Below are 12,880 nucleotides of genomic sequence, written 5' to 3' on the forward strand. Positions count from 1 at the left end.
AACTGGACAGAAACTCTTCAGTGCTGACATCTCTTTGTTTCCTCAGGTACCGAAGCTGATCGAGGGTCGGGACTACATCATCAGGATCATGGCTCAGAACATCTACGGCATCAGCGAGCCGCTCCTGTCTGCAGAGAGCAAGGCCAGAGACGTGTTCAGTAAGTGACTCCCTGATCACAGATGTTTGGACTCCACCTACCACACGTCATCAAGATGAAGTGTCGCGCTGCGTCTCACGTTTGTGTTTTTTTTATTTCCATCGCAGAGGTGCCTGACGCTCCTAAACATCCCACAGTGAAAGAGGTCTACCATGACTCCGCCCTCATCAGCTGGGAACCACCTGCAGACGGAGGAAAACCCATCACAAGCTACATCGTGGAGAGGAAGGAGACCATGGCCAACAGGTACACGACACATTTCAAACTGGTTAAAGCTCAATTAGTGATTATTATTTTTATCTGTTGAAACGGAAAAACATAAGAAAGAATCTGAATTTACATATTCAAACTCTTGTTTTGTCCAAAACCCCAAATATTCAGTTTATTTACATTGACATTTATTTATAAGAAATATAAAAAAACTAAGATCTCCATATTGAGGGTAAATAAAAACTTGATCATCAGAATTATTGTAAATTAATTTTCTCTTCTTTATTTTCAACTAATTAATTCATTTGAAAAGAGTAAAAGTAAATAGAAATGTGTATCTTATGTTATAAGTTATAAACGAGTTTTACTTGATGTCTCCTGGTTACAATTTCCTTTTGGTCAAAAGTCAATGAAATATAAACTCATTTATCTGTGGCTGATAAATGTCGTATTTCTGCTTCCAGGTGGGTGCGATGCAACACGGACAAAATCCATCCGAAGGTGGAGTACTGCATAACGGAGCTGCTACAAGGTTGTGAGTACGAGTTTCGAGTCAGTGCTGAGAACGAGGTGGGAGCCGGCGACCCAAGTCCACCATCCAAACCCGTCTTTGCCAAAGATCCAATAGGTGAGTTCACCATTGCTTCATTTTATTGTAAATATTGACTACATATAGAAATGAACTACAAGACTTTGTTAATGTCCTGTGCCGCAGTGAAACCTGGTCCACCAGTGAACCTCGAGGCCATCGACTTCACCAAGGAGTCGGCGACTCTGTCCTGGGACCCGCCCACTGACACCGGAAGAGGAAAGATCTTTGGATACCTGGTGGAGTTCATGAAGGCTGGAGACGAGGAGTGGCAAAAGGTCAGGCAGTTCATTTATTTACCATGAATTTTAACCTGTGACCTTTGCACTGCGTCGTTGTAATCGCTCCGAAAATCATTGAACATTTTCCCTCTGTTGTCTCCAGGTGAACCAGACTCCAGACTCCTGCCAGGAGACCAAATTTAAGGTGATCCACCTGGATGATGGCGGTCTTTACCGCTTCAGAGTCATGGCCGTCAACGCTGCTGGAGAGTCTGACCCAGCTAATGTGAAAGAGCCAATCAGAGTGCAAGACAGACTTGGTATGTCTTTGTTTCGGTATCATCGGAAACACCTTCTCCGTTACAGAATGAATGCCTTGTGATTTGTCTGTTTATCTCGCTCATGTCCTTTCTCTTCACCTTCGTCACCACCTCAGAGCCTCCAGAGCTGATTCTGGATGCCGCAATGACCCGAGAGATCAAGGCCCTGTGCGGCACTCACATCACTCTGATGGCAGCCATCAAAGGTGCCCCGTTCCCCAAGGTAACCTGGAAGAAGAATGAGGCTGAGGTTCCCACCAGGGCGGACATTGACACCAACCAAGCAGGCACTAAGCTGGAGATGAGGTTCTGTCACCGTGGTGACTGTGGAGATTACACCCTGAATGTGGAGAACCCAGCCGGATCCAAGACAGTCACCTGCACTGTGCTGGTCCTCGGTAAGAATCCACAAAATAATTATGAACTTAAATACATGAGCGTGAGAAATGAAAGTCAGACTCAGCGGCTTTGTGACATTCCTCATTTTTCTTCAGACAAACCTGGACCCATCCAGCACCTCCGGGTATCGGATGTCAGAAGTGACTCTGCCTACCTTTCCTGGAAGGACCCAGAAGACAACGGCGGTACTCGCATTACAAACTTTGTGGTGGAGAAGAAAGACACAACATCCACTCAGTGGGTCCCCGTCTGCTCCACATCCAAGAAACGCAGCATGATGCTGAAGCACCTGATGGAGGGCACATCCTACTCGTTCAGAGTCGCTGCTGAGAACCAGTACGGCCGCAGCGAGTACGTTGAGACGCCAAAGGCCATCAAGGCGATGAACCCACTCTGTGAGTAACAGCATGGTTAATCAACAGATTCATGTTTATTAGTCTGTACAGTTTTAAAACAAAAAAACTAAAATTATCAAAGAAAAGTAAAGGTTATTACACAGATGATAAATGTCTGGAAATTTAATTAGTAAAAACAAACAGAGACAGATTCTTGTTTGGAACCATGAAAGGTTGAGTCTGTGTTGGGAAGAACTCACTAGTACAAATCTAAATATCTGTTTCAGTCCCTCCTGGTCCTCCCAAAGACCTGCACCATGTCGACGTGGACAAGACTGAGGTGTGGTTGGTCTGGAACTGGCCTGACCGCAATGGAGGAAGTGAGATAACAGGCTTCCTGGTGGAGTATCAGGTGGAGGGAGAGAGGGAATGGGATGAGTGGAAGATGGTCAGCATCCCCGAGAGTCATGTGACTGGCCTGGAGGAAGGAAAGACCTACCGCTTCAGAGTGAAGACAGAGAATGCCATTGGCCTGAGCAGACCCGACACCACCGTGCCCATCCTCTGCCAGGAGAAACTGGGTGAGATACAAGATGAAATCTCAACAGTCTAAATTTGATTTTGTTCAAATATATTTATTTTATACGTTTCTCAGTTGAAATTAGATGTAAGCGTTTAAATTGGTAGATTTGGGTTAGGGTTAGGTCAGTCAACATGAATATTCACTGTTTCTGAGATTTTGAGTGTAAACACAAAGCATGACCTGCTCTGTTTGCATGTCCACAGTGCCTCCAATCGTTGAGGTGGACGTTAAGCTTATTGAAGGCATTGTTGTGAAGGCCGGCACCACCATCAGGCTGCCAGCTATCATGAGAGGAATCCCTGTTCCTACTGCCAAGTGGTCCATTGATGGAGAGGAGATCACCAGCCGGGGCAACATCAAGATCGACACTGACAACTTCTCCACTGTGCTCAGCATCACTGAATGCACAAGGAACCACACTGGCACCTACTTGCTCACTGTGTCCAACCCAGCTGGAACCAAGACAGTGGCCTTGAACGTCAGTGTCCTGGATGTTCCAGCTGCTCCCATTGGACCTGCCAACATCCTGGAAGTCGCTCCTGACTCGATGATAATTGAATGGCGTCCTCCCAAGGATGATGGTGGCAGCCCTGTCACCAACTACATTGTGGAGAAGAGGGAGTCCAGCAAGGAGACCTGGGGAGGTGTAATCTCAGGCAGCCTCGCTACCCAGCTCAGGATAACCCGCCTGCAGAAGGGAGTGGAATATGTGGTTCGCATTCGTGCTGAGAACAAGATGGGTATTGGTGCTCCTCTGGAGACCAAGCCCACTGTTGCTGAGCACTCCTTCATGCCACCTAGTCAGCCTGGTAAGCCACAGACCTCTGATATCTCAGAAGACGCTGTCACAGTTGGCTGGACCATGCCCCTGTCTGATGGCGGCAGCCAGATCAATGGCTACATCATTGAGCGCAGACACACGGGAGGAAAATGGATCCGTGTCAATAAGACACCTTGCAAGGAACTGAGGTACAGAGTCCTGGGTCTGTTTGAGGGCAATGAGTACGAGTTCAGAGTGTTTGCTGAGAATATCGCTGGCTACAGTGGACCCTCCCCCATCTCTGACCCCTGCAAGCCCTGCAGGCCTATCACTGTCCCAAGTCCACCTGTGAACCCCAGAGTTAAAGATTACAGCAAGACCACTGCAGACCTGGTCTGGACCAAACCCAATAAAGACGGCGGCAGCCCCATCCTGGGCTACAATGTGGAAATGAAGAAAGCAGATACTGACGATTGGAAAAAAGTGAACCTGGAAGACCTCGTCAAGCAGTGTGCCTATAGGGTGCAGGGACTGGAAGAGGGCATGACCTACAGATTCAAAGTTTGTGCCTCAAACATGATCGGAGATGGAGAACCCAGAGAAGTCCCAGAGTCCATCACTACACAGGATATCCTCATCCCTCCAGAGATAGAGATGGAGGCCTCCTGCAGAGAGCGTGTCACTGTGCGTGCCGGACACAACATCAACATTATTGGTTACATTAAGGCCCGTCCTGACCCCGAGGTAATTTGGTCAAAGGAGGAGACAGTTTTGGAGACCAACAAACGCGTCACCATCACTCAGAACTTCCCCTTGGTCCACTTGAAGATTAAGGAGGCCACAAGAGCCGACCATGGCAAATACGTCCTTAAGGCTTCAAATGTAGGCGGCGAAGCCTCCTGCACAATCACAGTCAATGTGCTAGACAGACCCAGCCAGTGCCAGAGCCTGCACATTACCTATTCAACCAAGGATTCATGCATGATCAACTGGGAGGCCCCTACAGACAACGGTGGATCTGAGATCACAAACTACATTGTGGAGTGCCGTGAGCCTAGCATTAGCATGTGGTCTATGATCTCCTCCAACTGCACAAATCGCAAGATCAAGACGAAACTGATGGAGGGCCATGAGTACCTGTTCCGTGTCTGTGCGGAGAACAAGTTAGGACCTGGACCAACTGTTGAGACCAAGACTCCTCTGATGGCCATTGACCCCATTGAAAAGCCTGGTGAGCCTGAGAAGTTCAGAGCCACTGACATTGGTAAGAACTATGTCTATCTGAGATGGAGGAAGCCTGACTATGATGGTGGAAGCCCCAACCTCTCCTACAACCTGGAGTGCAAAGTCAAAGATGCTGAGGAGTGGGCGAAACTCAACACTGGCACTCTCACCGATACCTTCTTCCTGGCTGACAAGTGTGTCGAGAATCAGACGTACACCTTCAGGTATGTTGCTGCGTTTACTGTTTGTTTTGCATGGTGCCTCCTTGAATATTTACCTGTCTAATGTAAGTGTCTTTAAAATAAATAAATATTTTATTTTCTTATCCAGGGTGCAGACTGTTAATGAGGGAGGTGAAAGTACCTGGGTGAGTCTTGCTGATATAGTGGTTAAGGAGGAGATCCAGAAGCCTGTCATTGACCTGAAGCTGGCTGGAGCTCTGACAGTGATGGTTGGAGAGTCGGTCAGGATGGAGGCCGGCCTGAGAGGAAAACCCCCGCCTGAAGTCAAATGGACGAAAGACAAGGCTGTTGGAGACAACCCTAGAATCAGCTATGACTCTGGGCCCGACTACTCCAAGTTCCTCATGACCAAGTCCAGACGCACTGACACCGGAAAATATATCATCACTGCCACTAACCCGGCTGGCACCTTCACAGCATACGCCAACGTTAATGTCCTGGATGTCCCCGGACCTGTAAGGAACCTGAGGGTTACAGGCCTCAGTGCCGACAAGTGCAGAGTGGTGTGGGATGCTCCTGAGGATGATGGAGGTTGTGAGGTGGACAGCTACATCTTGGAGAAATGTGAGACCAGGAGGATGGTCTGGTCAACATACTCATCCTCTGTGGTCACACCGTACTGCAACGTCACTCGTCTCGTGGAGGGCAATGAGTACATCTTCAGAGTGAGGGCTGAGAACAAGATGGGAACAGGCCCCGCCATGGAGAGCAAGCCTGTCACTGTCAAGACTCAGTTCAACAAACCTGGGCCCCCTGAGGCCCCAGAGGTCACCAAGGTAAGTAAAAGTACATTTTCCATCCATGGGTGACCTAGATATGAAAACAGGTTTATCACACTGCCAATATTTCTGTAATGCAGGTGAGTAAAGAGGAGATGACAGTGGTGTGGGCTCCTCCTGAGAACGACGGAGGAAAGTCAATCACTGGTTACATCCTGGAGAGGAAAGAGAAGAGGGCGGTCCGCTGGGTGCCATGCACCAAAAGCCCCATCTCCGAGAGGCGCATGAAAGTCACCAACCTGATTCTCAACCACGAATACCAGTTCAGGGTGAAGGCTGAGAATGAGGTTGGTCTTGGCGAGCCCAGCAAACCCTGCAGACCCGTCGCAGCCAAAGATCCCATTGGTGAGTTTACAGTCACTGTCACAGCTCACTTTTACTCTTTAAAAGATTTCTTCAGAATTGTACTCAAGCCAGAACACATTGGATTTACATGACGCTTTCAGTGATCTACATATTTTTCCTGTCATCTTATGTTTCATCAATTTTATCAACCTTTTTTACTCTATCTCTGCAGAGCCCCCTGGCCCCCCTGGAGGGCTGAAGGTGGCTGACAGCACTAAGACCTCTATCACACTGTCCTGGTCCAAACCTGTGTACGATGGTGGTGCCCCAATACTTGGCTACAGCTTGGACTTGAGGCTGAAGAGCGAGGCAGACCCTGAGAAGCCCACAGAGGGCTGGAAGAGAATTGACACCAATGGCCCATTGGTACTCACAGAGTTCACCATTGGTCAGCTGGATGAAAAACAAGAGTATGAGTTCAAGGTGTCGGCCAAAAACCAGGTGGGCTGGGGACGCCACGTCTTCTTGAAAGAGGCCGTCTTCCCCAAGGAGGTCCTGGGTAGGAATGAACTGTCATATTATATTTCCTTTGGCAGATGCTTTTATCGCAAACCGACTTGCAACTGAGGGGAAACATGGTTACTAAAGCAAACTGTGCCTTTACAACATAGTTAATGTTAATAATACTTTGATGACTTAGTTGATTAGACATTTCCTGTTCACTGCTGACGACTGATGAGGGTCTTATCTTCGGTTTTATTGATGGTTTTACAAGCTCTCAGTTTTCTGCTTGTGTTTCCTGTGAGTTTTAGTTTTTTTGCCTGGCTGCAAAAGTAATTTTCCCTTTGGACAATGAAGTTGAAGTTAATGATTTTAATATGAACTCTTTTCATGGCAACAGAGGCTCCAGAGATCGAGCTGGATGCTAGTCTGAGAAAGGGTCTGACAGTTAGAGCTGGATGTCCAATCAGGCTGTTTGCTGTAGTCAGAGGAAGACCTGCCCCCAAGGTTACCTGGAAGCGTGTCGGTGTGGACAATGTGATCCGCCGAGGCCACGTGGACCAGGTTGACACCATGTCCTTCCTGGTAATTCCTGAAAGCACCAGAGAGGATTCTGGGAGATACTCACTGACTCTGTCCAACTCAGTGGGAGAGAAAGCTGTCTTTGTCCGTGTCAAAGTGCTTGGTAAGAAAACTGAAAAATTTGGATTCATTTTAACCAAATTACACAATATACTGAACATTTCCTATACATTCAAAGTTACTCTTAAACATTTTCCTCTGCAGACACCCCTGGTCCCGTTGGCGGCCTAGAGGCAACTGACATCACCAAGACAGCAGCTCAACTGTCCTGGTTGCCACCAGACAATGACGGTGGCAGTACCATTATCAACTACATTGTGGAGAAACGAGAGGTGGACAGGAAGACATGGAGCAAGTGCACAGAGGTCCTGAAGAAGACGAGCTTCAAGGTGACCAACATGACACCTGGAATCGAGTACTACTTCAGAGTCACAGCCTGCAACAAGTATGGCATTGGTGCTCCTCAGGACTCACCCAAGTCCTACCTGGCAGTTGATCCCATCAGTGAGTATCACCACAGACGTTTGTTCCTTTTCCTCTTTACCTTTTCCTTTGTCTTTTCTTCTTACCATCTGCTGTGTTGCATCCAGGTGACCCTGACCCTCCGAAGAAGATGGATGTGTTGGAGATCACTAAGAACAGCGCCACACTTGGTTGGCTGAAGCCACTCAGAGATGGTGGAGCCAAGATAAACGGTTATGTGGTGGACTACCACGAAGAGGGCGCACCAGAAGACAAGTGGACACCTTATTCTGTGGTCAAAGACCTGACCATCGTGGTGGTTGGTCTCAAGGAAGGAAAGAAGTACAAGTTCAGAGTGGCAGCCAGGAACTCAGTGGGAGTCAGTCTGGCAAGAGAGGCAGAGGGAATGTTTGAGATCAAGGAGCAGCTCAGTGAGTCGACAGACCTAAACTCTTATAATCACAGAAATATAACTGTATAAGTTCAAATCATCTCATTATCCTTAATATGTTGTTTGTTCTCCTTCCTCCAGTGGCTCCTAAGATCATCTTGCCCGATACTGTGACCGTCAGAGCTGGATCCAAGATGGTGATTGAGGCTATTGTGGCAGGTAAACCTGCTCCCGTCTGCAAGTGGAAGCAGGGCAACGAGGCTGTGCTGACCTCTGACCGACTGTCGATCGTAAAGACGCTGACAACCTGCACGCTAATCATCAAAAACGTTACAAGAAACGACAGCGGCTACTACAGCCTGTCAGTTGAGAACAGCACCGCCAGGATCAACCACATCCTCAAAGTCATCGTTATGGGTCAGTTTGAAATACAGGCACTTTAGTTGCAAACTGAAAAGATACAGATCATACTTCAAATGTGAATTATGAATAATAGATTGATTACATGTGTTCTTCTATTGTTATCATCATTAATGACTCATCGTGTGTGTGTCTGCAGACATTCCTGGACCTCCTGAAGCTCCTCTGGAGATCACCGAAAAGGACATTGACGCCTGCACACTGCTGTGGAATTCGCCACAAGAGGACGGCGGCAGCAACATCACCAACTACATTGTAGAGAAGTGTGACGTCAGCGAGGGTGACTGGATCCCTGTGTCCACATCCTGCACTAAAACCAGCTTCAGAATCACAAAACTGACAACTGGCAAAGAGTATGGCTTCCGAGTCCGTGCTGAGAACAGGTTCGGCATCTCCGAGCCCATTTATTCTGAGAAGATGATCGCCAGACATCCATTTGGTGAGTCTAAATTTAGCTTTAGTGGCTCCATCACTGATAAACAGTTTTACAGAGATCATACTAAACGGTTGTTTTCCTTTATAGATCCTCCCAGCGAGCCCAGAAACCTGCAGGTCAACAAGGTCAACAAGGAATCTGTCATCCTGTCATGGGAGCCTCCCAGCAGCGATGGCGGCAGCCCCATCACCGGATACTGCATTGAAAAGAAGGAGAGGAACAGCCTTCTGTGGATGAAGGCCAACGAATCTGTGGTCAAAGCCACCCAGTACACCTGCACCAACCTGATGGAGGGACTGGAATACACATTTAGGGTGTCAGCACTTAACCTGGCTGCACAGGGCAAACCTTGCAAACAGACTGACTTCATCACCACCAGGACTGCAGTTGGTACGGAATGTCCTTCCGATGACGACATCATTTTCTTGTCATTTGTTTAATGAAAGAATGCTAAGATAAAAAACCAAGGAACTTTACAAATTCCAACTTTTAGGGATCATTATGGGAAAAAAAAACTAATGACTGTCTGGGGAAAGTAAGATTCTGAAGTTACAATCCTAACAACTGCAATTAAGTACAGACTTTTTATTTGAATGGTCCACTTGAAGCCATGTTGCTGCATGTTCACACTCAACACTCAATATCAGACAGAATAACTGATTCTACAAACCTTTGTTTCTTCAAACCAGACCCACCAGGTAAACCTGAGGCCATGGATGTGACCAAGAACTGTGTGTCATTGGTTTGGACCCGACCCAGGCATGACGGCGGCAGCAAGCTGATTGGCTACTACATGGAATACACAAAACTTCCAGAGGAGAAGTGGATTCGCTGCAACGCAAACTGCATCAACATCCAGACGGAGAACTACGTGGTGACCGGCCTGGAGGAGGGTCAACAATACCAGTTTAGAGTCATTGCCAAGACGGCCATCAACATCAGCCTGCCATCAGAGCTGTCTGACCCCATCCCTGTCATTGCAGAGAACGGTACAACTCCACACAGCACAAGGACAACTATGTCTGGCAAATTTGATTATTGACAAGTATTGATGATCATTTTTTTCTTCTCCTCCTGGGCAGTTGCTCCTCGTGTGGAACTGGGTGTCAACATGAAGAACTTGATTGTGGTGAAGGCCGGAGAGAACGTCTCCCTGGATGCTGAGGTATTCGGCAAACCGCTGCCAAATGTGAGCTGGAAGAGAAATGGACTTCCACTGGTCCTCACTGAGGGAATGAAGATGACCAATAAGAAACACGTTCACCTGCTGGAGCTCTACTCTGTGACCAGGAAGGAGTCTGGAGACTACAGTATCACCGCAGCGAACATCAACGGCTCCAAGTATGCCACCGTAAAGGTCAAGGTGCTTGGTAAGTTTTTTTAATATCACTTCTTTGTAGAATTTTGTCTAAACAAGATTAGCTGAGAGGTTTACCTGCCTCTGTTTCCCCTGCAGACAAACCCGGCCCTCCAGCCTCTGTGAAACCTACAAAAGTGTTTGCTGACCGTGTTAAGATACGATGGGAGCCCCCAGTGGCAGATGGTGGCTCTGAAATCACCAACTACATCATTGAGAAACGTGAGACCAGCAGGGCCAATTGGGCACAGGTCACCTCCAATATCCACGGACACGTCACCGACTGCTCAGTAGAGAGACTCATCGAAGGACATGAGTACCAGTTCAGAGTCAGTGCTGAGAACCAGTACGGTGTGGGAGACCCCATCATGACTGACGCTGTCATGGTCAAGAATCCATACGGTATGTTCACACCATTAAAGCTAATGTGCACCGGATATGGACTAAAAGAAAACATTTACTGAAATGATTGACAAACACATCGTAAAATATTTTGAAGTCAAACACTAATGGGAATTTTTCCTTCAGATGTTCCTGGTCCCTGCGAGCCACCAGTCATCACTAACATTACCAAAGACTCCATGACAGTCAGCTGGAAGGCTCCAGCTAACGACGGCAAGGCTCCCATTCTGGGCTACATGATGGAGAAACGTGAGGCTACAGAACTGACCTGGGCTAAGGTCAACCGCCGGCCCGTCATCGACAGGACCATCAAGGCTGCTCAGCTGACGGAAGGCTCAGAATACGAGTTCAGAGTCATCGCCATCAACAAGGCCGGTCTGGGCAAACCCAGTGATGCTTCCAATGCTGCATTGGCTGTCGATCCTGTCTGTGAGTATCGGCCTTATGGAACATTTTAGAGTGATTAAACAGATAACAACTGTTTGTAATTTATGAAATTATGTATGCGTTTATATTTCTATAAATTATTAACAAATACGGGATTATAATTCTACAGATCCTCCCGGTCCACCTGCCTTCCCCAAGGTGGTCGACTCCACCAAGAGCTCCATCAGCCTCAGCTGGACCAAACCCGCATACGATGGTGGCTGTGAGATCATTGGCTATCTGGTGGAGTGCAAGCGAGCGGAGGCTGAGGACTGGACCAAGTGCAATGTCCCGAAAAAGCTCCAGGCCACTAAATTCCTGGTGACAGGCCTGATGGACAACACAGAGTACCAGTTCAGAGTCATCGCTGTCAACAAGATCGGCTACAGTGAGCCCAGCGAGGTCCCTGGAAACCACATGCCCAAGGACATCCTCAGTACGTTCATCAACTGTTTATTATACCACTTTATTTTGAAAAATAATCTCTGAGCATTAGGTCCTGTGAATCAAGTAGTGAATATGAGATTCATGCGGTGGTAACAGAGCTAACAGAGATACCTAACACATACCTCTCCACTCCCCCACAAAAAGGAAAACATACTCCTCACAATCATCAGTAAAAGATTTTGTTTATTCATTGTAAGAAAACAACATTTAGCAAATTTGTCTAACTTGTAACACTTGAGCACACAAGCTAGCAAGCCAGATACAAGCTAATGCCGCCACGCTATCAACTGACATTTACACTTAATAAATGACAAATAAAAAGAGTTCCCTTTCCCTTTATTGTTGAACTAACACATGGTGTATCAGTTACAATATAATTAATAAGTTATTTTCTGCTTTCTCTAGTTGCTCCTGAAGCTGAGCTGGATGCTGATCTGAGAAAGGCTGTGGTTCTTCGAGCTGGTGTCACCCTGAGGCTCTACGTCCCACTTAGAGGGCGTCCTGCTCCCAAGGTGACATGGACTAAAGTTGACGCCAACCTGAAGGATAGGCAGGGCCTGTTGATCAAGACAACAGAGTGGGACACCTTCCTGATGATCGAGGACATTAACAGATACGATGCCGGCAAATACATCCTGACACTGGAGAACAGCAGTGGCTCCAAGAGCTACACCATCATGGTCAAAGTCCGGGGTAAGAATTTAAGACATAAGAAACGAACCAGGAAAGTGACGAGGAGTAAACATTCCAGTGACCATGGGTTTTGTTACAGGTGGAAAGAAAACAAATCCTTTTAACACTTTTAACAAGTTTTATTGCTTTAATATCATTCATTGCAGCTAAAGTCCCTTTAATAATGTAAAGCACTTTCAAATACTGTTGTTGAAACAATGGTTATATTTGTCTAAAAATGTTCCTCCTGCTCCACAGACTCTCCTGGACCACCTGTGAACCTAATCGTGAAGGAGACCTCCAGAAACCATGCCTTCATCACCTGGGAGGCCCCAATGATTGATGGCGGTAGCCCGGTGAAGAGCTACATTGTAGAGAAGCGTCTGGCAGAGAGGAAGGCCTGGACCTGTGTGAACACAGAGTGTCACAAGATCTCATTCAGAATCCCAAACCTGGAGGGCGGACAGGCCTACTGCTTCAGAGTGCTGGCAGAAAACTCATATGGCATCGGAGAGGGCTGTGAGACCGCTGGCAGCGTGCGAGCTTCAGGTGGCCACAAGTCATCAGTTTTTTGAATATATTTGATGACACGGTGCAGTAGATTGCTGTAAACTACAGTAGAGCAAAAACACGTCTTCTAGATACAAATAAACAAGATTGTAGTTACTTTCACTGTCCA

General features: G+C 47.3%; 2 protein-coding genes across 7 annotated transcripts in view; both read left to right on the plus strand.

Annotated features, from left to right (window-relative positions):
- Window positions 1–12,880, plus strand: part of LOC118120114 (abl interactor 2-like) — an 882,953-nt gene that overhangs the window by 660,855 nt on the left and 209,218 nt on the right. The gene's annotated exons all lie outside the window — the stretch shown is intronic.
- The window catches only part of ttn.2 (titin, tandem duplicate 2), a 181,170-nt gene that overhangs the window by 118,867 nt on the left and 49,423 nt on the right, over window positions 1–12,880 (plus strand). Inside the window, 25 exon segments of the mRNA XM_047342567.1 lie at window positions 47–158; window positions 266–404; window positions 833–996; window positions 1,084–1,235; window positions 1,342–1,498; window positions 1,615–1,896; window positions 1,993–2,292; window positions 2,520–2,813; window positions 3,019–5,023; window positions 5,130–5,817; window positions 5,901–6,165; window positions 6,338–6,664; window positions 7,007–7,291; window positions 7,393–7,692; window positions 7,779–8,081; window positions 8,183–8,458; window positions 8,601–8,900; window positions 8,985–9,287; window positions 9,587–9,886; window positions 9,980–10,267; window positions 10,354–10,656; window positions 10,783–11,085; window positions 11,213–11,518; window positions 11,935–12,222; window positions 12,460–12,750. Of these exon segments, the coding sequence (XP_047198523.1) occupies window positions 47–158; window positions 266–404; window positions 833–996; window positions 1,084–1,235; window positions 1,342–1,498; window positions 1,615–1,896; window positions 1,993–2,292; window positions 2,520–2,813; window positions 3,019–5,023; window positions 5,130–5,817; window positions 5,901–6,165; window positions 6,338–6,664; window positions 7,007–7,291; window positions 7,393–7,692; window positions 7,779–8,081; window positions 8,183–8,458; window positions 8,601–8,900; window positions 8,985–9,287; window positions 9,587–9,886; window positions 9,980–10,267; window positions 10,354–10,656; window positions 10,783–11,085; window positions 11,213–11,518; window positions 11,935–12,222; window positions 12,460–12,750 (8,731 nt within the window).

Source organism: Hippoglossus stenolepis, chromosome 13 (genome assembly GCF_022539355.2).
Source record: "Hippoglossus stenolepis isolate QCI-W04-F060 chromosome 13, HSTE1.2, whole genome shotgun sequence".
Classification (NCBI taxonomy): Eukaryota; Metazoa; Chordata; class Actinopteri; order Pleuronectiformes; family Pleuronectidae; genus Hippoglossus; species Hippoglossus stenolepis.